The 26,736-nt window shown below is 36.9% G+C and overlaps 1 protein-coding gene across 2 annotated transcripts in view; it reads right to left on the reverse strand.

The window, feature by feature from the left end:
• Positions 1 to 26,736, reverse strand: part of LOC126274083 (protocadherin-like wing polarity protein stan) — a 358,480-nt gene that overhangs the window by 97,759 nt on the left and 233,985 nt on the right. For both annotated transcript variants that reach the window (XM_049977080.1, XM_049977081.1), the window contains exons 30-33: positions 16,531 to 16,708; positions 3,856 to 4,044; positions 3,495 to 3,636; positions 785 to 926 (exon numbers count right to left, since the gene is read on the reverse strand). In XM_049977080.1, the coding sequence (XP_049833037.1) occupies positions 785 to 926; positions 3,495 to 3,636; positions 3,856 to 4,044; positions 16,531 to 16,708 (651 nt within the window). The remainder of the gene's footprint in view (positions 1 to 784; positions 927 to 3,494; positions 3,637 to 3,855; positions 4,045 to 16,530; positions 16,709 to 26,736) is intronic.

The raw sequence follows: 26,736 nt of genomic DNA on the forward strand, positions 1-26,736 counted from the left end.
CCATTCCATCTGTCTCCAACTCTACTTAGAAGTGTTACTACTCGTATTTGGATAGTCATGCACTCTCCTCTCTCTAACTTACTTTTTTTACATCTTCTTATACTTTTCAATCACTGAGGCACGGCCCATATTCACCCATCATATTCATACATCCCATATTCATCCATAATATTCATACATATCTACCTTATAAATATGAACTATATAATCCAGTATTATTATTGTTGCTATCATGTTTATGATTTAGGTTTCCAGTTGTCAATATTACAACTGATAATTACAATTTTCCTTCGCTTCATTGACTCAAGCTTTCCTTGCTCCATTTCATTTTATATTACAGTTTTTGGTGAGAAATGTTTTAGTTTTGATTATATCTGACACATCTCTTACCACGATCTGATCTGTGTTCCACTTTGCCATTTCAATACATGTTTGCAATCTTTCCCTTTCTGTTGGAAAAGTGGTGTAATATCATGGATGTGGAAGACTACTGCAAAGCCGTAATTGCCTCACATGATGCACCATTCATTTGCTTACATGTATGTTATATGCATATCAGATTGTAAAACATTTTCTTAAATTGGAATATAAACCATGGAAAGTGCTTAGCAAAATGATTTTTGTTCACTGCACAACCCATTTACGAAAAGAAAAAGATGTTCAAATATTATTACTATTACTATTCCTAACAACAACAACAACATAAAGAAACAAGTCGTAGCATTTAAGTATGTTAGTTAAGGGCTTATAGAAACTAGGGTCTACTTTAATTTTCCAAATTTACCTGTTGATCAACAATATCTACAAGAACAGCAAATATTGATAGGTGATTGCAGGTACAATTAATAAGAAATGGCCTGGTTATAGAAATTGTCCAGTCAGTAGGTATGTCTGTCAAACAGCCAGATCGTGACCATTCACCAATCCTAAATGGAAAACATAAGACAGGACTAAATTAAAATTTTGGACAGCATTTGTGAAAGTAACATAATATTCCAATTACCATATAAAAAGAATAGGATGAATAATATTAATGCAATAATAACAGGAAAATCAGATATCAATATATGCAAAAAGAACAACTGAAATTGTTGAATAGTGTGGAAACTGTGGGATAGTGGGGAAAAAACAGAAAAAACATACACAATAGTGAACTTTTAAACAACATTTTCAACTCAATTAAATTCACTGATATGAAATAAATGGAGGTAATGAGGATGAATCAGTGAACACAAAAACAATGCAATGACATGAAATGATATCAATTACATAAACTTAGAAATACTGTGACTTTGCCAGACACAGTCTCAAACTCTGGTTTCCTGTATTTCATTAGGCAGCCTGAGCACTCATTCCTGCTTTACTTAAACTGTCCTTCCTATTAGTTCAAAACAAACATTGACTGTTCTTGATTCCAGATTAGAGAAGCAGATATGATGGGGAATCATGGCTTTCTCTGTCACACAGGTTATATATAAACTGAATTAATGTAAGTTTCAGTTTCACAGTTTAAATTTGCAAATGAAATCAATACAAGGATGTAGCTGCAGAAGTATGGTAGTTGGCTGAATCAGGTTTGCATAAAGATTTTCATCTGGAATTTGATGTTAGGTACAACAAGATCATTTGACAGTGCAGTGAGAATACAGCAGTCTGTATTCACTATCTAAAATTGTGTTCACTATGCAAAATACCTTACTGGAAGTATTATGATGTAATTCATGATGTTTCTGGCAAGAAATCAGAGATCATGACAGTACCGCTGGAATGGTCTATACTTGCACAAAGGATATGACAAAAAATGAACACGCATTTCTCAACAGCAGTAGCCAAGAAAGGATATTGTTGTTTTTGCTATGTTGGTACAAGTAGAATAACAACACTACTCGAAACTGACATCAACCTGAAGAAAAATTTTATTTATTTGGCTTTTAATGAAGTTGTGTCACATGCGCCTCCTTCAAATTAATAACTTTGAACACCAAGCCATTAGAAAAATATTTGTTCTGGAACGCACAGCATTATGGAACACTCAACTAAACTGGAAAAAGGTTCACAAGGAATCTGCATGTTTATTTTCAACAGTTATTAATTCAAAAAGTCCATAATTTTCTAGAAGAATAATCATATGACAAGCACGTGAAAACATGATCACTGGCAAACGAAAAAGTCAAGAAAGCACATAATTTGGTAGTCGATAACAGGTGACTAAATTATACTTCACAAGAAGTATTAACTGTGAGAAAGTTTAGTGCTTGGTAGGTTTTCCACAACTGATGAACGCCAACGAAAAGCAAATATTGAAATTAATTTTGAAAAATATTAAATATACTGTGCAGTAGCCTATTATTGTAGGTTATATGAAGATCAACTAAAGCATGTCAGAAATGAAAAAAAGAAGCAGCTGTAAATGGATATATTGCAAAAATTTGGGTCGCCTTACAGAAATACTGTTGCACTCAATGTACTGACCTAAAATGGAACTATGTAGAAAAATAAGTCACTTTTGAAGTTTTCTAAAAAAAAAAAAAAAAAAAAGTCTTTCACCACCAAACCAATTTTTTTTTTGTGATGTTGAGAAAAAATCTAAAATGGTATGGCCTAGACAAAGTTTCGATTCACAGATCTCCTGAATACAAGTTCTATGTCATGTGCCACTTAAACCAACATGATATGAGGTAGTAAGCAAACAGTACAATTTATGTGTTGGAGGATGTGGTTAGCTGGTCGAAGTGTTGAGTCAGCATGTTATTTTTTATGTATACATAATGCACGAGCGTAATGTAAGTAAAGACTAAATTTATATTTTAGATATAAATTCATGTTTTAGATATATGGGGATCAACTGGTTAACTATAAGCACATCATTTCAATGCAATTGCCAGGTGAACATGAACTATCACTGCAGATTATAGCTTTCTGGTAAATACTGGATATCATTGAGAGCGAGTCTGGCAAAGAAAGAACACATGGATCTAATCTAATGCAATTGCTTTTATGACTACATACACAGTGAAGCCTTCATTGAAATATATGACTGACTGAGAAAATTTTGGATATTTGAGAAGACAATACTTGCAGATTTCTTTACTATTTTATTTACTGTAACTGTAATATACTATCCTCTGATTAACACACTAACCGCTTTTTTTATTGCTGTTGTGTTACAAATATGATAAATGTTAAAAGTACATGGAGAGAATAAACAAATGGTATATGACAATAAATGTGAAAACAAATACCTACACAAACAAAAAAACATGCACAAATCAAAACAATTGTGTGTGTTCTTCTGGGTCTACAAGTTTTCTCAGTTGAAGAATTATTCTAATCCCTTCATACCCTTCATAGGAGGGACACAAAACAACACAATATAATGAAATAAATGAAAAATGAAGAATCAGTGATTAATCAAGTCAGCACATTACTGCATTTAAGTCACTACGTATAAAGAACAAACAAGAAACAAAATAAGAAATAAAACACACACATACCCTTTCACAGTACTCCAATGGACACACTGTGGATTTATACGAGGAGAGATTGGTTGAATATCTGTATCCAGCCACATTCTTAGCAGTATAGGAGAAGGCAGAGGACCACTGTCTGTCAATGATTTGTACTTTTTATCAGAACCTGTGAAGAAATATGGCTTTTCAAGCAGTGCTGTAATTGTACAATGGATCCTCATAAGAAATAGTAAAATAAACTACTACTTTAGTACACAATTTTATAAAAAAATACATTAAACTGCAAACAAAAGCTACACTATTCAAGCGACTGATACAAATCAATACTGAAATTTGAGCTCTTCTAGCATTTCACTGTCAGTTAAACATAAAGTTTGAAGCATACCTTGGTCATTAACTGGTACCAATATTGCAAGAGATATTATAGGTGATCCAACACGTAGTTCAACACCCCATCTTCGAACAACAGTCTCATCATATCTTTCAGGCAGCAATGTACCTACACTGCGATACTCTGCATAACTCAGTACTGCCTGTCTGCTACCAAGAAAGCTTGTGTGTGTAGTCAGTTCCCCTGTGAACAATTTTTTTTCACAGCAGTAAGAATCACAGAAACATGATTTAAATATTCATTTGCTAGCATTCAGACCTTGTATCAATTCAGAAAAATTCTAACAGAATTGATATTTGAAAATATAATGTAAATGGACAGACAAAAAATTTATTCACCAAGCAGTGGCAGGAGAACATATATATATATATATATATATATATATATATATATATATATATATATATATATATATATATATATATATATATATAAAGGTATTAAGCTTTTGGAGCCAGTGGCTCCTTTTTCTGGCAGGAATGTTGAAGGGGATGGAAGAGGGGTGAAGGAAAAGGACTGGTGAGGTTTGAAAAAAGGAGTAGAGTTCGGAAATGTTGCCCAAAACGCCAGGTCAGGGAAGACTTAATGGATGGCATGAGAAGTAAAGTCTGATTGATGGGGACTGCAGTGGATAAGATTTCAAGAATTGATATTTAGTTTCAGCCTACCGAACAAAGTGGCTTCAAATAATTTTTCAGTGAGAAGTCTATACCTGTATGTTGGGTAGAACCTTAAGATTCAGTATCAACAATTAAGCACTGCGGAAGGTGTTTCTACCCGCATATAAATAAGTTAACATCGAGTATAGATTTAAGTGTCAGGAAGCCATTTCCGAAAGTATTTGTATGGAATGTAGCCATGTATGGAAGTGAAACATGGACAATAAATAGTTTAGACAAGAAGAGAATAGAAGCTTTTGAAATGTGGTGCTACAGAAGAATGCTGAAGATTAGATGGGTAGATCACATAACTAATGAGGAGGTATTGAATAGGATTGGGGAGAAGAGAAGTTTGTGGCACAACTTGACGAGAAGAAGGGATCGGTTGGTAGGACATGTTCTGAGGCATCAAGGGATCACCAATTTAGTATTGGATGGCAGTGTGGAGGGTAAAAATCGTAGAGGGAGACCAAGAGATGAATACACTAAGCAGATTCAGAAGGATGTAGGTTGCAGTAGGTACTGGGAGATGAAGAAGCTTGCACAGGATAGAGTGGCATGGAGAGCTGCATCAAACCAGTCTCAGGACTGAGGACCACAACAACAACAACAACAACAACAACAACAACATAAATAAGTATAAAAAGAAAGTGTTGCCTTAATCTTTTAGATAATCTTTTAGTTACGAAATGGAATTAATCACACTATAAGTTATCACCATGAGTCAGCTTTACTTGGCTTGATACAAAATCTGAAACTAACTGTTTTAGAACATTCTCAAGTTAAGTGGTGTACACTGTCACGATGTTTTACCATGTACTCTCTTCAGATTGGATCTTTCCAAATCAAGCTCCTTTCACTCTGTTTCTCAAGCTAATTGAAAAGCTCCGAACAGTATACAGTCTGCATATCTACATCACTAAGTGACAGAATTACAATCATGGAAGTTGCGTTCATTCATAAATATTTCTTACTTTACAAACAAATCTCTCCATTACACAATCTTTCACTTTCTGGAACTTTTGTTATGCCCATCGTCAGAGGTACAGCTTTAAAATGATATATTACAAGGGTGGTCCCATATGTACCTGGCCTGACCAGGAGATGGCAGTAGTTGTTGAAAAATATCTCTGGATTAGAAAGTACACAATCTACGAAGCATATGTTTCAAGTCTGAAAACACCACACTGTTCAGTATTTGTTTGGCAGCCATCAATAGCGAACGTTTTGAGTGAACTTGTGAAAATAGAAAAAATTGGTCATCGTTATGTGATACAATATTCTTTTTCAAAAGGCCTCAGCGCAACCAATATTAAAGCAGATCTGAATTCTACTTTGGGAGAGTCTGCTCCTTCATTGACTACAGTAAAATATTGGGTAGCTCAGTTTAAACGAGGCTGTTCGAGCTGCCATGATGAGCTTCGCAGTGGTCAACCAAATGAGGTAACGACTCCAGAAATTGTGAAAAAAATCCACAAAGCGGCACAGGATGATTGTCGACTGACAGTGCGCGAGGTATCACACATAGTAGTAATTTCCAAAAGCATGATACACTGCATATTATCTGAAAATTTGGAATGAGAAAACGGTGTGTAAGGTTTGTGAAGATGTTCCAATTAAGTGTTTAGCGAAGTTTCGCAGCAACAAAGCTGATTTTTTGTGCCGTTTCATAACCAAGGGTGAAACATGGGTCCACCACTTCACTCCTGAGACAACAGAACAATCAAAACAATGGACCCAAATTGGAGAACCAACTCCAAATAAGGCGAGGACAGTTTCATCTGCAGGCAAGGTCATGGCGTCAGTTTTTTTGGATGTTCGTGGGATAATTTTCATTTTGTAGCTTTAAAAAGGAAAAAATATCAATGGCAAGTATTATGTAATCTTACTGCAACATTTGGGCAAAGATATCAACCAAAAAATGGCCGCATTTGTCCAAGAAGAAAGTGTTGTTTCTTCAGGACAATGCACCGGCTCGCAAGTCCGTTATTGCAATGGCCAAAATTAATGAATTAATGTTTTAATTGCTACCCTAAACACTCTGTTCACCAGACTTTGCTCCCTTGGATTATTTTCTGTTCCCAAACTTCAAAAAATGGCTCGGTGGTCGAAGATTTTCAACAAATGAAGATGTGATGTCGGCAGTTAGTGGCTATTTCGAGGAGTTAGACAGTTCTCATTATAAATATGGTATTAAACTTAATGAACATCGCTGGGAAAAGTGTACAGAGCTGAAAGGAGATTATACTGAAAAATAAATACATTTTTTCCAAAATTTTTGTGTTTTCTTTGTTGGGTCGGGTACTTATGGAACCATCCTTGTACATATGAGGAGCCTCCTTACGCATAAAACATCAGTGCCACAAACTGTTCTACTGATCCAACTTTAATTTCAGAATACACCCCATCAATAATAACATAAATGGAGCAAAAATTGAAGCAAGACCACCTCCAACAGGAAATTTATCTCATTTGTTGAAGAGTGACTATTTTCACCAGTGTCATTCCACTCCTGATGCCATCACACAATGTTAATGTGAGGCCAACATTTCTGTTAAAGTTTATAGGACATTTTCATATTTCAACAGCATACCTGATAATGGAGTCCTAAACTTCAATGTCTGTACAAAATCTCTCTACTTTCTGCTTAGTGTTATGTCTGTCAGTAAGTTTAAATATTGAAAAATAAATCCCAATCATTTTTTATATTTAATAAACTAGGAATATTCAGTAGAATAGACAGTTACAGTCTCAACTGGTTGATCTAAGTAGTATGTAGCAAATGTGCAAAGAGTGCACAGCTTTCTTTTGAATATCATGTATTACTATAGATCTTGTTTTTGTAGGATGCATCGCAGTAATACAGTTATTGGAGAGTGAAATGAATGTCTTTTTCTTGAAGCAGTCTCATCTTGGCTGCTGTTTAGTCAAAGAAAGGACAGCAGATCATTCGTACTTGTACACAGTACTGCAATTACATGTACTGGCCACTGTCCATCGAAAATTTACATTCACATACTATGCAACTGATATTCCAAAAACATGCTCCTCATATTTTAGTTCAGCTTGTGGGAGTTTCTTATGAAAAACACTTCTGGTCATTACACAATATATACAATATTGCAGTGCCTGTGCTATTCTGACTATGATGCAAAGTTCCTTTGGACATGCATGCATGTCCAACGGAACAGGCACACCACAGCCATTACGAAACAATTCAAATGAATTCGCAGTTACAAATAAGGACTACAATCAGCTGTAGAATGGAATGACAACGATGAAAATTTCTGCCGAACCAGATCTCAAAGCCAAATTTCCTGGGAATCGTGAGCAGTCTCCTTACCATTTGGCTATCCGTGCATGCCTCATGGCCAGACCTAAACTTCCATATGTCTCAACCATGCGTTTACGACCTGTACTCGTGTATCCAATATGTATATTCCTGTACAGGTCAGACATTGTAATTGAAAGTCACTTGCATGCATGCATGTACAAAAGAAGTTTGTATCATAATCAGAATAACACAGGCACTGTAATATCGTATTTATCTGCCCATACTAGGCAAGAGAATTTCAGGTACAATGTCTGACCTGTACAGGAATATACATATTGCAGGTATGATTATAGTTAATAAAAACAGGGTTGGTGACATATATGCGTTTCCAAAGGAACTCTGCATCGCAATCAGAATAACACAAGCATTGCAATATTGTATTTATCTGCCGATACTGGGCAAGCAACTTTGAAGTACAACATCTGACCTATACGGGAATATACACAACGGATTTATGAGTACAGGTTGTAGACACATTGTTGATGACATATGGAAGTTTGGGTCTGGCCGTGGGTCATGCATGAGTAGCTAAATGGTAAGGTGACTGCTAGCAATATGCGGGTTCGAGTCCCGCTTCAGTACAAATTTTCATTGTTGTCATTCCATTTTACAGCTGATTGTAGTTCTTATTTGTAATTGTGAATTCATTTGTTGTGCTTCTGGTGATTATTTTTAATGTTTGCAGAAAAGATTTCTTATTGGACAAAAAATTACAGCAATGTCCATTTAAATACATATCTGTGTGTATTGGTTTTCACACTGTACTATGTAGCTCTGTATCTACAGTAAATTTAAACTACACATCTCTCACTTTACGCCTTTTTCTTCTTCCTCCTCCTTTATTTAATGTCTCAATCCTCCTTTCTTCCCAACTTTTCTTTTTTTACTCACATCTGTCACAACACCCATCCAAATTAATTCACAATTTTCTTGTATTGTCTTGTTTTTTCTGTATTTGCACCATGTCATTCATTTTCTTTCACATTACAGTGTCTGAAAAAAATGTGGAGCACTCAGAAGACACTGTTAGATGTCAACATGTACACACCATTAGCAGGTATGTAAGCGATTGGAGATATAATGTTCTCTGATACAAAGAATAGCACCAGCATGCATTAATCTTGTTCTTGTTCAGTACTGTTACCAGGACTGGTAGGGTATAGAAGTGCAATGAACAGTTTCAGGAGCTCAGTGATCACTGTGAAGGACACAAGAGATGGCACATACTCATGTGGAAGAGCCTTATCAGCACTTAACAGAGACTGTAAGGGGCCTCATTCTGAGTCTCCATTTAGCCAGGTGGTCAAATCTTGTAATATCCAGATTTGTGGAGCATTAGGATGTGACAGTGGTCAGATGGTGATTTGTATGGGAACATTAGGGAAGACATAATCATTGTCAAGTTTCTACATCTACATCTATCTCTACCATATCTGACCACCACAAGAAAGGATCGCTGTATTGTGCACCAAGCACATCATAAACCCTTCACATATGTGCCTGCCTTCTGATAACAAGTAATGGACTCCCTGCAACATTGTGTATCAACCAACACTATTGGTTGGAGACAAGCACCATCCGGACTAAGGAATTACTGTCCCATGCAAGGGTAGGGGGCATGGGAGGGGGGGGGGGGGGGGGGGGGGGGGGAGGGCAGCTGCCTCCTAAAGATTTGAAGATTTTTTTTCTCCTATTGTTAATTTGTACTGGTCGCCCAATTGGTGACAACTCAGACCTCCTGGTCATTGCTGCCTTCATCTGAAGAATAACTGAAAATAAAAATTAAATAGTTCTGTATCTCAAAGTGAAATCTCACTGCAAGCCAAAAAAGTAGACACATTTGAAAAAGAGCGCTATCGGGAAGATGTTCTATTGGACTGCGTAGTGTGGTTTGTTTGCTTTTACTTGATCTGTGTAGCTCTACATTATACTAATTTTGGCCGCTGAATGTTGTTTGTCGATGTACTATATATCCAGCACAGATGGAAGTAACGTTTCATATTTTTGAGCTAGTGTTTGACAATATAGTAAAGCCTCAGAAAAGTAAAAACCAGTAAAAACCAAACCATTGCTTGGAATGAGGCTTGGTGTAAACAACAACCATTTGGTGTGCAGCAAGCAATAAGAATGAATAAGTTTAAAATGTGTTTAATTTGAGACTCGACAGGATAGTGATGATGATGTTTGGTTTGTGGGGCACTCAACTGCGCGGTTATCAGCGCCCATACAAATTTCCAACCTTTGCTCAGCCCAGTCTCGCCACTTTCGTGAATGACGATGAAAGGATAAGAACAACACAAACACCTAGTCATCTCGAGGCAGGGGAAAATACCTATCCCTGCTGGGAATCGAACCCGGAACCCCGTGCTCGGGAAGCGAGAACGCTACCGTGAGACCATGAGCTGCAAACACCGACAGGATAGTGAAAAGCGTGATATGTATACAGTCAATACATCACCCAAGTGATACACATAGACAATCTAGCCTCTATTTGTGATTGAGCTCTCAATTTGCTGTTATCAAAGGTAAAAGAAAAAAAAAAGGTTCATTAGTTCACGAAAAATTGTCATGACTCATGCAGTAGAGCATTCAACACAGGAGGGTTTCTTGCATCAATGGTAAACACATGGCATACTCCTCTGGAGTAGATTTTGCATTGTCACAATCAACAGGCTGCACTCTGTTCCACAAAACACCCAATAAACTGATGCATTATCTGATGTGACATCACATTCTGAAGTGTTATCAAACCATTTTAAAATAGTACCCTCCAATTCTGTACTGGATAAGACAAACAGGTTTAGTACCAAGATGGAACATGAACCAAGATGAAACATGTACCAGATTTTTTAGTTTCTGCTTCATGCTCCTATTAACAAACCAACAACAGGCAAAAAAGTCTAAAAATAATAGTTTTGTTGTTTATTTCTGTTATAACGACTGCTCATATTAAGTTTTCTTAAATATCTCCTACATATACACATAGGCCAATTACAATTTTAGTTATATGTGTAGATGAGATACCGGGAAAGAGAATCTGCACATTTATTACTAACGATTCCATATTTCAACAGTTGTTTGAAAATTGTCAGTTAAGGAAATGCTTATCCCAGTTCAATAGAGTTGCTCTTGGATCAACAGCTAAGGATGCGCAAATCTGGATGAACTAGAGACTTTGATAATCTAGTCAACAGTGCCTTTTGTTGCTACCTGCCCCTATTCACTCATATAAAAATAGATGAATAGATATTAAATTTAAAAAATAAAATTGATTCTGATTCAGTAGCCAGTGTACTTTTCAGCAACTAATCTAAAAATAACTTCTTAGCAACCTACACAATGATAAATTTAATGCTGGTGTTTGCTTTCTGAATTTCACTTTGCTTTAGTTATCAATTTGTGAGTTCTGACTGGTGAATTTATTTCATTACATATCCTCACCATACTTGTTGATATAATATAGAACAAACTAAATGACAGTCGCTGTTCATTTGTACTGGCAAAAATAAATGAATTCATGACAACTTCCCTGCAGCAGGTAGTGTCTCAATAAGTGTTTATTTTTGTGTGACTGTGGGAAAACTTATATGTGCAAATTATTTTTCATAATATCTCAACAATACTAGCCTGTGATGTACAGTTTTACTGTTTACTATTTTACAATAAATCTAAAAAACCTTATAGAAATGATGTTGGCATATAAGGTAAAAGATATGTTAACTTCAACCTGATTGTACACAGAACTGTTACCTATAATCACTTAAAAAAACCTCCTTTGCAAGGATGATTTTTTTTGCCATGACAAATTAACAATGTTAGATAGTTTGAATAAAAACTTAATAAAAAATGTATCATCTCTATGGTACGCAAACTAACAAATTTTATCAGAAAGACCAGGATTTTACAGCATGAGATTCTCAATCTAGGAAACTATCTCAAAAGCCTGGAAGTGACGCTCTACCTTGTAATGATTATGTGGGTGTCGTCTTATCAAAATCCAGCACTCCCAAAGGTATGTTTGTCATGGAGTCTAGGGGGAAAACTTTGGAAATTGTCGACTTTTCTGGTTTCCCCACAATCTGATAGCCAATTACTATTCAATAACATCTCCAAAGTGCACAAAAGAATTAGCTTTACATACTTTTCCTACGCAACTCAGTGTCATTCCGTAACATAAATATTTGTTTTACAGGTTTGTAGATGGACCCAGATGCCAATTTTGGAATGAACGACTGCGACCAAAATGACATGGCCAGTGGGTGTGAAAATTCACAAATACTCCCACAAAACCTTAGAAGAAGAAATGAAAATTATTAAATCAATTTTTTTTCACCCATTATGTTTTGTGGGATTTATGACATAGCTCTTTAGAGGTAAACATTATGGTTAAGGAGTTATTGAAGGGTTATACAAGGAATGGATTGATGCAGGAAACATAGCTCTGAAACAGTATATTGAGAACGGGAGAAAGAATGCAAGACATGAATCAGTTCATATCCAAAATGAAATTATCGAAATATGTGAGGATGCTCTTAAGGCTAATATTATAGAGAATGTTAAGGCTAATATTATAGTGAATGTGAAAAAGGCTGAATCATTCAGTATGTTACCAGATGAAACAGCTGATATTTCTGGAAGCAAATAATTATCGATTGGTATTCAGTATTTCGATGAAGAATCAAACAAAGTCGAAGAAATGTTTATTGGCTTTGTCTAGCTGAAAGCTCTAGATGCTAAATCCATTGCACAGACCTTCGACAAATTTTTGTCAAAAGTAAATCTTGTCCCATTAAAATGTGTTGTTTTGGGATTTGATGGCTGTTTGACCATGGCCGATAAAGACATGGATGTTTAAGCAATCTTGCACAAAAAATACACACAAGTTTTATTCTTTCAATGCCCTTCGCACAAACTTAATCCAGTGATCAATGACCTCAACAGATTTCCTGGGATTCGGAATGCCATGGGAACATCAAAGACATTTTTTTTCGTGATTCAGTACTCCAGAGGAAGTTTATACCCAACGTTTCATCTATGTGTAAAACAAGATGGAGTGAGAAACACAAAAATGTCAGACTTTTCAAGGAGAATTCTCCCACTGTAATGGAAGCCTTACAAGTCTTATCAACTGGAGGAAATGGTTCAACCAGAAAATACTCTTTTCAGCACCATGGGCTGCTTCTGGCTTTCTGTTTATTGTTAACATAATTTTAATTGTCAAATATTCTGATTTGATGGAACCTGTGGTTAATGTTCTGCAGTCCATAAATTAGACACAGTCAAGGACTCACAACACATAAAATTAATTTTGCAATTGCTGAAAACTCACCATGCCAATGCTGAAAAAATAACGGATGAGATTTTGAAAGAAGCTATGGGCACTGCGGAAATAATCAGTCTTGAAGACATAAATACAATGCCGCGTGTTGCTGGAAGTCAGCAACATTGAAGCAGTAAATTCATCGAAACTTTGGAGGTCATTTATAATTCCTTACTTGGACTCCATCATTACCTGCCAGAAACTACGTTTTGCTAATGAAAACACTCCTGCATTCACTTCATCTAAATTACATACAGCCAAATGGAAACCCTGATAGGAGCTTGTGAAACCTTCACCTGATCTTATGATTTGTCAAACATTACAAGTGAAACTCAACTTTGGAAAAAAATTTGGCAGAATACACAGAACCAAGAGGAGCTAATTATTTATGACATAATTAACAAGCCAAAAACTTTTTTCCAGAAACCCAAAAAGCTTTTAAAATTTTGATTACTCTCTCTGTCGAATGGTCTTTTAGCTGTTTAAGATGAATGAAAACTTGGTTGAGAAGCACGGTGGTAGAAAGTTATCTCAATGGCCTAGCAGTGATGAGCATACACAGAAAATTTATTCTTTGATAATAAAGAAGTTTTCATTGACAAATTGTTGCAGGAATTTACAAAAAAATCCATAAAGATTGTGTTTTAACTAATTCCCTTCAAATGTAAGTTATTTAAAACATTCATTTTAATTGTTAGTAATATTAACTGTTAATAAACAACTTCCTACATGAATCACTGTACAATTATTTATTCCAGAATGAGATTTTCACTCTGCAGCGGAGTGTGCGCTGATATGAAACTTCCTGGCAGATTAAAACTGTGTGCCCGACCGAGACTCGAACTCGGAAGGCAAAGGTTCCGAGTTCGAGTCTCGGTCGGGCACACAGTTTTAATCTGCCAGGAAGTTTCATATCAGCGCACACTCCGCTGCAGAGTGAAAATCTCATTCTGGAAACATCCCCCAGGCTGTGGCTAAGCCATGTCTCCACAATATCCTTTCTTTCAGGAGTGCTAGTTCTGCAAGGTTCGCAGGAGAGCTTCTGTAAAGTTTGGAAGGTAGGAGACGGATACTGGTAGAAGTAAAGCTGTGAGTACTGGGCGTGAGTCGTGCTTCGGTAGCTCAGATGGTAGAGCACTTGCCCGCGAAAGGCAGAGGTTCCGAGTTCGAGTCTCGGTCAGGCACACAGTTTTAATCTGCCAGGAAGTTTCAATTATTTATTCATTTCCTCATCCTCTTTCTCATGCTACTCTCTTAACATATTGGCTGGTGACGTCCTTGTACTCAGGGCTGGCGCTAGGACCTGCAGCCTTCGGGGAAGTGTTCTTGGGCCCCTTTCCACAATTTTTCATTTAAACTTTGGCTTTTTGGATATAGTTGGTAAATTTTAATGCAAAAAATCAAACAACGTCTTTTTTTAGAAACTTTTTAATGCTCACAGTTTACATAAATTCAACGGTATTTTCCATCAATTTAATCACAAGTTATGTATGTATGTGTGTTTTTTAAACAATCCAGCACGTTCTTCCCCCAGACTTTGGTTCAAAATCATAGTGCAGATACTAAACTTGTGCTTCTTGTGTATTTGTTTAGGCATCTGGGCTGATGAGCCCCCTTTGGGGACCTGCATCGAGGGTACTTTTGCCCCGCTTGCACCCCCTCCCCCCTAACGCCAGCCCTGCTTGTGCTGTCTTAAACTGTTTTGACTGATTGGATTATATTTCATGACAGTGGAAAAAGTAACAAAAGGTTCTGTAAACTACCCACAACTTTAAAAAACAATTAAAACACTGAAGTGAAAAATTTGTGGACACTGTGGCACAATTAACAGAATTCAACAAAAGTAACTGTCATTGATATCTCAAAACAGTTGGGAAACATTTTCTCTGGCAGGGGAAAAGCATTAAAGTTTTGGTGCTCTCTTCTGTACAGTAGTACTGTGGCGTGATATTAAGTAGATTAACTAAAATTCACATAAAGCTTATTTTAAGAAACCATGAAGATTATATCTGATCTATTCACCTGCCACCATCCTCCCCCCTTCCCCCAAGTTGTTGGCCTGGTGACGCCCTTGGTCCAATGCACACATTGCCATTAGGCCATAAGGTAACAACTGCATTTGGAGCAATGCTGTGGCTGGGAAGCACGGACTGCTGATGAATGGTTCTGCATCATGATCCGTGATGAATCGTAGTTCTACACTACCCTGGATGACCATTACAACAAATATGGAAGTGACATGAGAAGAGACCCCATCCTAACAATGCTTTGCAGATGTGTTACCCCTGGTACAATGGCATGTCATGACTTCCTGCTTCCTCATGTGTTACCTCTCATGCAACAATACTGGGGTGCCATTATTTAACAGGACAATGCTCCTCCACATGTGGCACATGTATCTATTAACTGTCTGCTTGATGTTGAGGTACTCTCACAGCCAGAAAGATCCCCAGAAAAACATACGTGGGGCAGCTCAGTTGTCAACTCTGTTGCAAACCAGTATCCAGGAAATTGAGGGCCAGTTACAGCAGTTGTGACCCAGCCTGCCTCAGGAGAGGATACAACAGCTCTATGACAACCTCCCAAACCAAAGAAAGAGTGCAACTTCATATTGGTAAGTAGCCTCATACAGCCAAGTTCTTTGTAAACTTGACTGTATTTTATAAACACAGAAATAACATAACGTACCATCTCAACCCATGTTCATTTCATCCCCTTCCCCCTTCCTGGATGATTCACTTTTTGTGCCAGGCAGTGTATTTCCTACAAAATAGTCATTATTTTTCAGCTCATTATGAGTTGTATTTTACAACTTTGTTTTCTTCTTGTTTATGCTTTTGGAGTGCTTTCTCCTCTAATCAACACCTGTATACAAAGCTCTTCTTTTTTAGGTTTCCATTTGCACCACAATGAAGTAATTTTAGGAAAGTATAAAAGCAAAGATGCACATAGATTTTTAAATTTGTATCTCTGCTCCGACTGTTTTCACTGTGACAGTTTTAAGTATCACACTGCTTCTCTCTGATAAATATAATTAGTAACCACTTAAGACTTCCATTTAATTTTGAATCACTAATAAAAATTAATTTAATAAGAAATTTACTGTCCTTACAGAAAAGGTAGGAATAGATGACGCTATAATGAATGCGCATGTATTTTTTGGGCACATGAGCAAACATCATAGAATTATGTTTTCCTTAAATGGATTTGATCTAGTACAACTGATAACTAAATTGCTTCATAAATGGTACACACATACGAGTTATTACTGTCCAGTAGTTAGTGTACTTGAATGTACACTATTAAGTCATTGTTTGAAAGATTTTATATTAACGAACTATGTGAGATACACCTACCTTCATCAAGCTGCTTTATTCCAAGTAGATCTAATGGTATAAAAACTCTTGAAAAGGTATCAAACTTGGTGCGATCAAGCAGATAGTTATTATATTTAGGAAACGCCAGAAGAGGGCTAGACCTGCTAGGGTCACCTGTAAGTCGTAACCCTCCACTCAGACTTGAAGCAGATGAAGACTGAAATATAATAACAATAACAAGTCTTTAAACTAGAGAGATAAAATAGTAATTTATTTGTGCACCATAACAAGTGATACACTCATTGTGAAAAACCTATGTACCACGAAACAAACATTTGACAACAATCAGAGATGATAAATGCATAAGTGCTAGTCACATACACAAAAGATTCAGCTTTCAGCACATATCATATTACCGAATTACTTAAATAAAACATGGTTACAAGAATCATTCAGTCCAACAAGAATTAAATTGGAACTGCATGTAGTTAGAGTCAATGGAAGTGCAAGGAGATGAGTTATGCTGTACATCAACAACGTTATTACAAACTTTTCCAGTGATCTGTCTCTGTTTTGTTGTTGGTAGTCTTTAGTTTCAAGACTGGTTTGCTGAAACTCTTCACACTAGTTTATTATGTGTAAACCTCAACTTCAAATAACTGCTGCAATCTAGATTCATATCAACTTACTATATTCTTGTCTTGGTCTCCCTCTATAAATTTTAATTTTAACCCTCACACTTCTCTCCATCATCAGTGCCTCAGGATGTGTCCTATCAACCGTCCCCTTCTTTTTAGTCAAGTTGTGCCATAAATTTATTTTTTCTTCCAATTAAATTCAGTGCCTTCTCTAGCCATCTAATCTTCAGCATTATTCTGTAGCACCACATTTAAAAAACTTCTACATATTCTCTTCTTGTTGGAACTCTAACCATCCACCTTTCACTTCCATGCCAGTATGCATTTTCTAACCTCTCTATTTCAGTCATCGCCACTTATTTTGCTGCCTGAATAGCAACACTCATCTAATCTTTTGGTGTCTAATTTCCTAATCTAAATCTCTCACCATCACCTGTTGACTGAACTATAGTCTGCCAGTAAACTCAAGAGCGAGCAGTGCTTTTGTTGAGGGAAGGGGGAAGTGGTCTTTCCCGGAAGAACCCTGCCACGGCTACAGGGGCACACAAAACCAGTGCCCGTTATCTGTCCAGTGATGTAGATTGGTGTGCAGTGATGTACATCATATCTGTTCATGGTAGTTCATGCTTAGTTGCCAGTTCAGTTGGTTAGCTTTGTATACTTACTGACATACTTCGGTATCTGGAAGTGATGGATAATCGCTCTGCATTGCAAGAAAATGTGCTGAATACAAAGAAGAGAAGCTGTTTGTGGAGTAACGAGCATTCGATCATCTCTAATGTTATTACAGCATGTGTTAAAGAGGCGGCACAAAAAGAACTATAGGCTAATATTACCAGTCTCAATCAAAGGGCTGCAATTTATGCAAATGTCTGCCCCCACCCCACAATAGGACGCATAAGGGAGGAATGTGAAAATAAACTGCATGGTTAACTGGAATTGTCACAATGGAAAACTAGTCATTTTGTAAGGAAACCCATCATTATAGACAGTTTCACAAAACTGGTCATTCGACAAATGACAGAGGACTTTTACAAAAAATACTGGCAACATGACTGAAATTACTTGCTGCCGTGAAACGAAAAATTCATTTTCTTTGGCAGAAAGATGTTTTACGCAAGACACTGTGTGAAATGTGATTTACCTGGAAAAGATCTGTAAGTATGTGAAAGATTATGGTAGGTGGAATGGATATAATTGACTAGCGTTGTAAGTACCTGATCCAAGTGAAAAAATTAAGGTAGCTAGGCAGAAAATTCATTTATACTGATGGAACTTGGGTGGACAACAACATTACTTACAGAAAATGTTGGCAGGACCCTGGTGTGGACGGCATTATGGACAATCTTAGCGGAAAAAAAAAGATTATACTGGTAAATATTGGATCAAAAGATTGGTTTTTACCCAGTGCACAGCTAATTTATAAAGTGAGATGTGCAACAGGAGACTACGATGGGCAAATGAACTATGGAAATTTTTCAAACTGGTTATTGACTACATTTCGTCACAGGGTTATTTGGTAACTGTCATAGAGTTACGGAGATGTTTAGCAAACTTAAGTGGCAGACTCTGCAAGAGAGGCGCTCTGCATCGTGGTGTAGCTTGCTCGCCAGGTTTCAAGAGGGTGCGTTTCTGGATGAGGTATCGAATATATTGCTTCCCCCTACTTATACCTCCCGAGGAGATCACAAATGTAAAATTAGAGAGATTTGAGTGTGCACGGAGGCTTTCCGACAGTCTTTCTTCCTACGAACCATACGCGACTGGAACAGAAAAGGGAGGTAATGACAGTGGCACGTAAAGTGCCCTCCGCCACACACCGTTGGGTGGCTTGCAGAGTATGAATGTAGATGTAGATGTAGAACACATGTAACTTTTTTGACAGCTGACAACAGAATAAATACCCAATATGCCTAACATTGTAAAGATACTTTTCACATGTTTATGAAGACAGTGACAAAAAAAGCAGTGCAAATCGGACTAATGCAACACATGAAATTAGAAATTTCTCGTTCCTTTTTTAAACACTCTTTGTGTTGCAAGAACTGTTAAGTTTCAACGCAGCCTTTCAAAGAAAACTTCTACCTTTTAGTAGAAACGCAAAGTAAATATAAACCTTAAATTCTACAGATTCATTGCACTATATGGCGTCCATTTTATGAATAGCAGTAGAGGAACATACATCCACATGAACAGGCATTTAGTTCTGTGTTTGTAGTAGAATTCTGACTTCTGTTCTTATGTTAATGTTATTTACTCTATAACGTTGTGTTTCAGAAGAAGCTATCATCTTTTGTGTTCATAATAGTCTTAATGCATTTGTCTAAAAATAAATGTTGCCGGGTCATATCTGTACATGGGATTGCCACAGATTTAAAGCATACACTGTGGCAGGGTCAGTACTACGTTATGAAACAGCCTGTAGAAGCACCTTGCGACGCAGCTGGGCAGGCAGAATGGGGACTCGCTCGCTCGCTCTTCAGTTTACTGACGGACTACACTTTCGATTATCTTTATTTTACTTTTGCTGATGTTCATCTTATAACCTCTTCCAAGGATCTATCCATTCTGTTCAACTGTTCTTCCAAATTCTTTTCTTTCTTGGACAGAATTACGTCATCAGAAAACCTCCAAGTTTTTATGTTTCCTCCCTGAACTTTAATTCCCTTTTCAAATTTCTCTTTGGTTTCCTTTACTGTTCACTCAATGTACAGGTTGAATAACACTGGAGACAGACTAAATCCCTGTCTTATATTGTTCTCTGCCACTGCTTCCCTTTCATGTCCTTTGATTCTCATCATTACAGTCTAGTTACCACATGAGTTGTAAACAGCTTTTCGTTCCCTGTATTTTACCCCTACTACCTTCAAAATTTCAATGAGTTTGTTCCAGTCAACAATGTGAAAAGCTCTCTCTAAATCTTCAAATGCTATGGACATAGCTTTGACATTCTTTAACCTGTTTTCTAAGATAAGCGGTGGAGTCATTACTGCCTCACATGCTCCTGCATTTCTCCCTAAGCCAAACTGATTTTCCTCCAGGTCAGCTTCTGCCAGTTTTTTTTTTTTTTTCTTTTTAAGGTAGGATTAGAGGCACAAAACTAGCAAGTTTTTGTTTTCTCTCTCTCTTTTGTGTGGTGCCTGTCGGCGACTCAATGTTTCTGCTATTCTATAAGTGATCTCCTTTACTACTGAAGTATTTACATTCTGCCAAAATTTTTCTTACTATATTTAAAATAATATTTCAGCAGTACTCAGATCTTTCAGCACCAGCCTTCTTTGGAAGTAGAATTATTACACCCTTATTAAAGTCTGAGGGTATTTTGACCATCTCATACATCTTGCACACCAGGTGGAATAGTTTTGTCATGGCTGGCTGGCTCTCCCAAGAATGTAATTAATTTTGAGGGGATGTCATTGGATAAAAATCAGGTGCGGGCCTCAGAGACCCTACTCGTACAATGTGGCAATGATATTATGTCACCAGGTGGTGTTACATGCTTTTTGTATATAAAAAAAATGGGAACCAGGTGTTGGCGGTAGGTGAGCCAGTAAGCCATGTGACTCCAGGACCCAACCCCACCGTTGACACTCCATACATTCCAGCAGTTACAAAGAATGGTTGTAAGGCTGATGGGTCGATAGCTATCCACTACCATAAGAATAATCCTGATGTAAGTTGGTTAGTTAGTTAGTTAGTTATATTACTTGTTGCATGGATCATGAACACGATTCTTTCGTAATGATGTGGAACGTGTCAAAGTACAAAAGATTCACTTATCCCAAGTAATCTTTGTTACTCTTATATACGGTACAATTGTTAATACTTACTGTATTTCTTTAGCCTATGTCTAAAAATTCATCTATGGAGTAGAAGGACTTGTCATTCAGGAATTCCCTTAACTTACTTTTGAATGCCGATTGGTTGTCTGTCAGACTTTTGATATTGTTTGGCAATTGACCAAAAATCTTTGTGGCAGTATAATTCACCCCCTTTTGTGCCAATGTCAAATTCAATGAACGGTAGTGAAGGTCACCCTGTCTCCTAGTATTGTAGCTGTGGACTGTGCTATTAATTCTGAAGTGATCTGGGTTACTAACAACAAATTTCATTAGGCTGTATATATATTGTGAAGCTACTGGCAATATCCCTAATTCTTTAAATAATTGTCTACAAGATGATCTTGGATGAGCCCCAGACATTATTCTGATAACCCGTTTTTGTGCAATAAATACCTTCTTTCTTAGTGATGAATTGCCCCAAAAGATGATTCCGTAAGAAAGCAAGGAATGAAAATATGCATGGTAAGCTAACTTACTGATATGCTTATCTCCAAAATTTGCAATGACACTAATAGCATAGGTAGCTGAGCTCAATCGTTTCAGTAGATTGTCAATGTGTGTCTTCCAGTTTAAATTCTGATCAATACAGACACCCAGAAATTTTGAACAATCTGCTTTAGCTAAAGATTTTCCCTCACACTCTATATTTATTTCCGGTGTTATGCCTTTCCCTGTACTGAACTGTATGTACAGTGTTTTTTCAAAGTTCAATGAAAGTCCATTTGCGGAAAACCAACTAATAACTCTTTGAAAAACATTATTTGCATTTTCCTCAGCTGATTCTTGCTTTTTAGGCTTGATTACAATACTTGTGTCATCTGCAAAGAGAACCAAGTTTGCATCTTCATGAATATAATTAGGCAAGTCATTAACATATATTAAAAACAATAAAGGTCCCGAGAGAGAACCCTGTGGTACCCCATTCTTGATACATCCCCAGTCTGAATAATCTGATGCCCTTTGTGTACTATGTGGGTTTACTGTTTCAACCTTCTGCATTCTACCAGTTAAATATGAAGTGAACCATCTGTGTACTGAACCATTCATTCCATAGTACTTCAGCTTATCTAAGAGGATTTCATGATCCACACAATCAAAAGCCTTAGAGATATCACAGAAAATCCCAATTGCTGATGTTCTACTATCCAGAGCATTTAAAATTTGATCAGTGAAAGCATGTATAGCACTATCTGTTGAAACACCTTTCTGAAAACCGAACTGACATTTTGTTAAAACGTTATTCCCACTGATGTGTAAAGTTACTCTTGAGTACATTACTTTTTCAAACACTTTTGAGAAGGATGTCAGAAGTGAAATAGGACGATAATTGTTGACGTCTGTCTTGTCACCTTTTTTATACAAGGGTTTAACTATGGCATATTTCAATCTGTCCGGAAATATTCCCTGATTCAATGAGCTATTACATATGTGGCTAAGAACTCGACTTACCAGGTGTGGACAAGATTTTAGTATTCTATTGGAGATACCATCAGTTCCATGTGAGTTTTTATTCTTAAGTGAATTTATTATTTTCTTAATTTCAGACGGTGAGGTGGGTAGGATTTCAATTTCATTTGTTTGCACCGGGAATGCCTCTTTCATATAGAGTTCCGCCCTATCTGGTGAGCAGCTAGTGCCTATATTTTCCACTACATTTATAAAATGATTATTAAAAATATTTTCAACCTGTGATTTTTCATTTATAAGCTTTTCATTGTGCTTAACAGTAATACTGATGTCCTGTGACCTTGGTTGCCCTGTTTCCCTTTTAACGATATTCCACATTGTTTTAACTTTGTCATCAGAGGTGCTAATCTCAGACTTGATACACATACTTCTGGATTTTTTTATAACTTTCCTTAGTATATTACAATATTTCTTATAATGGTTGAGCTTTTCTTCATCTCGACTTATTCTAGTGTCTTGGTATAGTTCCCATTTCCGGCTACAAGAAATTTTAATCCCTTTAGTCAGCCATGGTTTTTTATCAAGTTTATTTGAATTATGATTCACTAATTTCTTAGGAAAACTGCTTTCAAATATTCCCACAAGTTTATCATGGAATAAGTTAAATTTAACATTTGCATTAGGTTCCCGATAAACGTCCTCCCAGTCTACCCGTTTCAAGCTTTCCTTAAATTGTTGAATTGTTATATGGTTAATTGGGCGTATTATTTTGTTTGTTTTTTTTCACATTACTGTATGGAGCAAAGTCATGAATTGAAAGTAGCTGTGCATCGTGATCAGAAAGCCCGTTCTTAATAGGATAGGTGCTTACTTCTTTTAATTTATCTTGGTCTATGAAAATGTTATCTATCAGGGTGCTACTGTCTTGTACAATACGAGTAAGCAAACACATATGCAGTGATTGGTCAGTGGTCATATTCACATGCTGTTATGCCATTGGAAATAGACCCTAACTATGTATTTGATATTTTGTGTTATACTACTGCTGATAAAACTTTAAGACTTTCTAAAGCATTAACAGACAGCAATAGTTTTTCTTATCAGTATGCTAATGCTTAACCCGTGTATTTCTTATTTTAAATCTCAGTGTATAGTCACTTTCTCTGAACAGTTCTGTGCACAATATTATGGGTAGTTCTGATCGGTACATGTTGGCTTGGTTTAAAAATACTTTCTCAATTTCTCCTTTGTATATGAAATGCCTAAATTCTTAAGTTTTCATTTTCTTTTTAATAAATTTTAGAGGCATGCTACAGTATCATTACAAAATATCACCAGACATACAGAGTTGTGGTAGCTTAATGGATGTAGTAACTGATGTATGAAAACAAGGTTGTGAGTTTGAATCCATTCTAAACAATTTTTTAAAAAATATTGATTGAAATAACATTCTGTGTTGTACACCTGAGAGTAAATGGAGTGTGTAGAGGAAAATCAACCTTTTTATGTGACAATACTCTGTTCACCATTCTTCTGTTTGAAAGTGGTCATCTTCCTGTACAGGAGCATTCAGTTATAGAAGTCATTCTGAAGAAACATCCGAAGGGTGCAAAGAGCTTCTCCCTTTGTGAGTACTGAAGAAAATAGTGGGAAGTCTTCTGCCCCCACCCCCACCGAACAGCTTCTCAACAATCAGGTGGGCAGTCATTGTGGTGCTTCTCATTTGTTTGTGTTTCCCATGTGTAAGGTGACAGTGGCTAAAACTGTGTTACATTCTTTTGCTCTTATGCTTTTGTTCTTGTGCTCTTAAAATCACACACTGCTCTTACAGATAAATTACTGTGTTTATGCAAGTATTTTTCTGGTGCTATTTTTAAGGTAAAATATGGTTTCTGCCTGGTGCCTTAATAAATGTATTACTGCATATTAATTTATCCCTTTTAAAATTTAAATGGCATTTCAAGTTTTATTATTTGTCAACAGTTTGTTGATTTTTATTATTTACCTGCAGGTGTAATGTTTGGTCTAATGTGCTTCTGAATGTTTTATTTTAATACTTTTGATGCAAATGATCTCAGTGTCCCAACACTTCCAATAAGTGGTAAAATAAAGAAACTGGAAACATATTAAATGAAGAATTATTAACATTCAGTTTCAGAATGTCAAACAGAAACAAATAAGCTTCTATTTGATCATCTGCAGTTGCTCTTGTCACTAAGGGCTTGATAGACCTGCTTCCCTGTTTAAATGTGCTGATAAAGTGTTGTGTGTTGAGTTATCTTTGCTATGTAATGCGGGTGAGCTACACAGTCACATAAAATATTAATTCATTATTGTACCTGACTACACACAGCTGAAGCTGGGAGGTGATGACAAATGTGGAAGAATACACAGCATAATGTTTACATCAGGAGTGTTCTTATGATTAATAGTCTATACTCCACAGGCCTTGTTTCCTCTTGGGGTTTCCAGTGCTCTGTCAAATTCTTCTCACAGTATTGCATTTTCCATCTTATCTTCATTTACCTCGTCTTCCCTTTTTATAAAGTTTCCTTCAATTTTCATTTCCCTTGTACAGCCCTTCCATCCACTTTTCAACTTTCCTTTCTTTGTTTAGTACTGGCTTTCTATTTGAGCCCTTGATATTTTTTTTTCATACAGTGTGTTAGCCGTAAGTTGGCCAATCGGCTCCCTAGATCTAAATTGGTCCAAGTCAGAAGCCTTCAGTTGGTAGTCATTTGTTTTAGGTCGCAGCCAATGTTATCAAGCTTGCAATACTTTTTGAGGCAGCCATTGTTGTCTGCTCTGTTACTGTTTTGTACTTTATGCTATTTCATATGGTTTCGATTCCCTGTAACACGTGTACGTGCTTGTTACAGTTAGGACCTTTATTATGCATGTCAATACATATGACAATTTCAGTTTTGATTAACAACATTTCACTGATTTTTACTTCTGTGCATGACTTCTATTTTCAGAAGAATGAAGCACAGGTCAAGATGCCTGCACTGTGGGAGACAAACATGGCCTGTTAACCCCCACACAGCTCCTCACCCTGCAGCAGTGGTCTATGAGGGGATTGGGTTTGCTTCCACCATTTCCCACAACCCATCTGGCAATTGGCCAACTTGCAGTTAGCACAATACACAGGTGCTTCTCCTTCCTATTTTCCTACAAGAGGCATCTATTTTTCCCCTAGTTAGGCATGCTTCTACAGCCTCCCATTTTTCATTTACCCATTTTGCTTTGCCATTTTGGATCACCTGTCAATTTTATTTTTAAGGCAACTGTATTCCCTTATGTCGGTTTCATTTGCTTCATTTTTATATTTCCTCCTATTTTCAGTTACATTCAGTACCTCCTGTGTCATACAAGGATTCCTTCTAGAAATTGTTTTCCCCCCTATTTGATCTTCTGCTGCATTCACTATTTCATCTCTCAAAGCCACCCATTCTTCTTCTGTTGTATTCCTTTCACTCATTTCAGTCACCCCCTAGTAAGTATCACTGTGCCAGTTAGCTCTTTTGATGATGTAATGGAAATGAACACACAAAACAATCTTCTCACCAAGCAGCAGCAGGGGAAAACACACACACACACACACACACACACACACACACACACACACACAGAGAGAGAGAGAGAGAGAGAGAGAGAGAGAGAGAGAGAGAGAGAGAGAGAGAGAAGTTTCACAAGCCAGTGGCTCTTTCTTCTGGTGGAAGAGTTGAAGGGGAACGAAGAGCGGTAAAGGGGAAGGACTAGACAGATTTAGGGAGAAGGATGCAGTTTAGAAAATTCAGCTAGAACCCCAGGTCAGGGGCAACTTACCAGATGGGGTGAGAAGGAAAGACAGACTGTTGGGGACTGCTCTGGACGAGATCTGAAATCTTGAGAGCTTAAGAATGAAAGACAGGGTAATATGCAAGACAGAAATTAGTACTAAAACATCGTGCACGAGTTAATAAGAGTGAAAAGCTAAGCGCATTGTAGGTAACAGGGTTCGGAGGGGAGACAGCAAAAAACAGACAGGTCAGAAAATGAAAGAGGTAGAAAATGGAAGTGGGATGAAGAAAGCATTTATTCACAGTAACTACTTCTTTCTTCACTCCATTTCAGTTTTCTACATCTTGCATTTTCTGACTTGTCTATTTTTTGTCATCCCCCACCTCTGTTACATACAATGGACTTAGCTTTTCACTCTTATTAACTCATGCATGACGTTTTAGTGGTAATCCCTGCCCTGCATATTACCCTATCTTCCGCCCCTTAAGCTTTTAGGATTTCAAACCTCATCCAGAGCAGACCCCAACAATCAATCTTTCCTTCTGATCCCGTCCAGTAAGCCTCCCCTGACCCGG

This window comes from Schistocerca gregaria, chromosome 1 (assembly GCF_023897955.1).
Source record: "Schistocerca gregaria isolate iqSchGreg1 chromosome 1, iqSchGreg1.2, whole genome shotgun sequence".
Lineage (NCBI taxonomy): Eukaryota > Metazoa > Arthropoda > Insecta > Orthoptera > Acrididae > Schistocerca > Schistocerca gregaria.